General features: G+C 65.0%; 1 protein-coding gene across 1 annotated transcript; it reads left to right on the top strand.

Annotated features, from left to right (window-relative positions):
• Window positions 1-141: 141 nt before the first annotated feature.
• EMIHUDRAFT_50066 (hypothetical protein) lies at window positions 142-780 on the top strand (the record flags this gene model as incomplete). The annotated part of the gene is made up of 1 exon (XM_005773028.1): window positions 142-780. A coding segment is annotated over one exon (639 nt), but the record flags the coding sequence as incomplete, so codon positions are not given.
• Between the last annotated feature and the right edge of the window lie 1,178 nt (window positions 781-1,958).

The following is a 1,958-nucleotide window of genomic DNA, read 5'->3' as shown; positions in this document are numbered from 1 at the left end:
CCCCCCCCCCCCCTTCCCCCCCCCCCCCCCCCCGACCGTCCCACACCCCCGTGCCGCTGCGGGAAGGTCCGTTTCGTGCTCGACTCCGAGACGTCCGACCCGACGGACGTGGGCATCTACAAGCACAAGGACGCGAACTCGATGGTGGAGGAGTTCATGCTCCTCGCCAACTGCTCCGTCGCCGCCGCGACCACCGCCGCCTTCCCAAAGTGCGCGATGCTCCGCCGCCACCCGCCGCCGCTGCCGGGCGCGTTCGAGTCGCTCAAGCGGTCGCTCGGCCAGCACGGGTTTGAGCTGGACGACGCGTCCTCGCTCGCGCTCGGCCGCTCGCTCGACGCGTGCGCCAAGCCGGACGACCCGTACTTCAACCAGCTCACGCGCATCCTGGCGACGCGCGCGATGCAGCAGGCGCGCTACTTCTCCTCCGGCGCCGCTCCGCCGAGCGAGTACGTCCACTATGGCCTCGCGTGCCCGATCTACACGCACTTCACGTCGCCGATCCGGCGCTACTCGGACCAGATGGTGCACCGGCTGCTGGCGGCCATCATCGGGTGGGAGCCGCTCAGTTCGGACGTGCTCGACGCGCGCGCAATGACGGACCTGACCGACAACCTCAACCACCGCCACACGATGGCGCAGTACGCCGGCCGCGCGTCGGTCGGGCTGCACACCCTCATCTTCTTCCGCGGGAAGGAGGTGGTGGAGGACGCGCACGTCATCAAGGTGCGCGACAACGGCGTCGTGGTCCTCGTGCCGCGTTACGGCATCGAGGGCGTCATCTTTGTCTGCGGCGCCGGCGAGCGCAACCCGTTTGCCTTTGACGAGGCGGCAGAGACGCTCCGCGCGCCGGGCTGCTCACTGAGCACGTTCGACAAGGTGCGCGTGCGCATCCACGTCAACACGGAGAAGGCGCACAAGCCCAAGCTCGAGCTGAGCATCGTCGAGCCGCAGCTGCCCGCTCGCGCGGGGTAGCGCGCGTCGTTCTCTCCGCACTACCCCCGCGTGACGCCACAGGCAGGCGGGTAGAACGTGATCGAGTGCCGGCGATTTTGTTTTGCTCCGACATCGAAGCTAAAAAACAAGTTGCGCGCGGCTGCGCCTCCACACGCAACGTCCAACGATCGCACGCGTCCTCCTCGGCCGCTCCGCCAGCTTGCGCCGCCTTGCTGTTCCACCCACCACCATCCCTCGTCTTACTTCTCGCGCCTTTGTTCTCGGGTGGGGCCTCTGGGGCGTGCGGGAAGCGAATTGCCCGGGGCTTCGGATTAGTAGTGGGAGAAAAAACTTCTTCCTTCTTGGATCGCTTGTCATGTGAGAGAGTGCGTTGTGTTCTTGTTTCCTATCCGCTTTCTCTTGTATCAGCTCCTTGAGAATAGCGACTAGCACCTCTGTCTGAGTCCCGGAAACCCGAGGAGTCACCGACAGTCCACCGTGTGATGCACGCCCTGCGAGCGGGGCGGGGTGCGCACTGTCCCTCTGTGTTCGTGTGCGTCGCCCATCTCTCCCTGGAGATGACTGCACTTGGAGCCCACTTCTGGCGACTTTTGGCGACTTCCTATCAGGGTTCCAACTTTTTCCGGGGTATGGTATGGTAGGGTCGCGCATGCCAGCTCAAGACCATACCCCCCCGCCTGCTGGCAGACCTGCTTGGGGGTATGGTAGGGCTAGTCTTGGGCGGGCAGGACCATACCCCCTACCCCTTTGGGCCGCGAGTCTGCACACCATACCATACCCCGGAAAAAGTTGGAACCCAGCTCCTTGAAGCCTGCCCTCTCATCCTCTTCCTTGGCTTGACAGCTGCTGACTTGACAGACGCGATGTTAACGGACGACGAGCGATCACGTCAGGGCCGTCGCTCGATTGCCGCCCTTGCAGTGCGCTCCGTGGCTGTGGCCACCTTCATAACCGTCTCTGCCCTGGTTTCATCAGCGGGCGCCAACCGCAGCGCAGCGAAGCCG

The sequence above is a fragment of the Emiliania huxleyi genome (assembly GCF_000372725.1).
Source record: "Emiliania huxleyi CCMP1516 unplaced genomic scaffold EMIHUscaffold_3481, whole genome shotgun sequence".
NCBI classification, from domain to species: domain Eukaryota; phylum Haptophyta; order Isochrysidales; family Noelaerhabdaceae; genus Emiliania; species Emiliania huxleyi.
The sequence above is the reverse complement of the archived record's forward strand: the minus strand, read 5'-3'. Positions and strand labels throughout refer to the sequence as shown.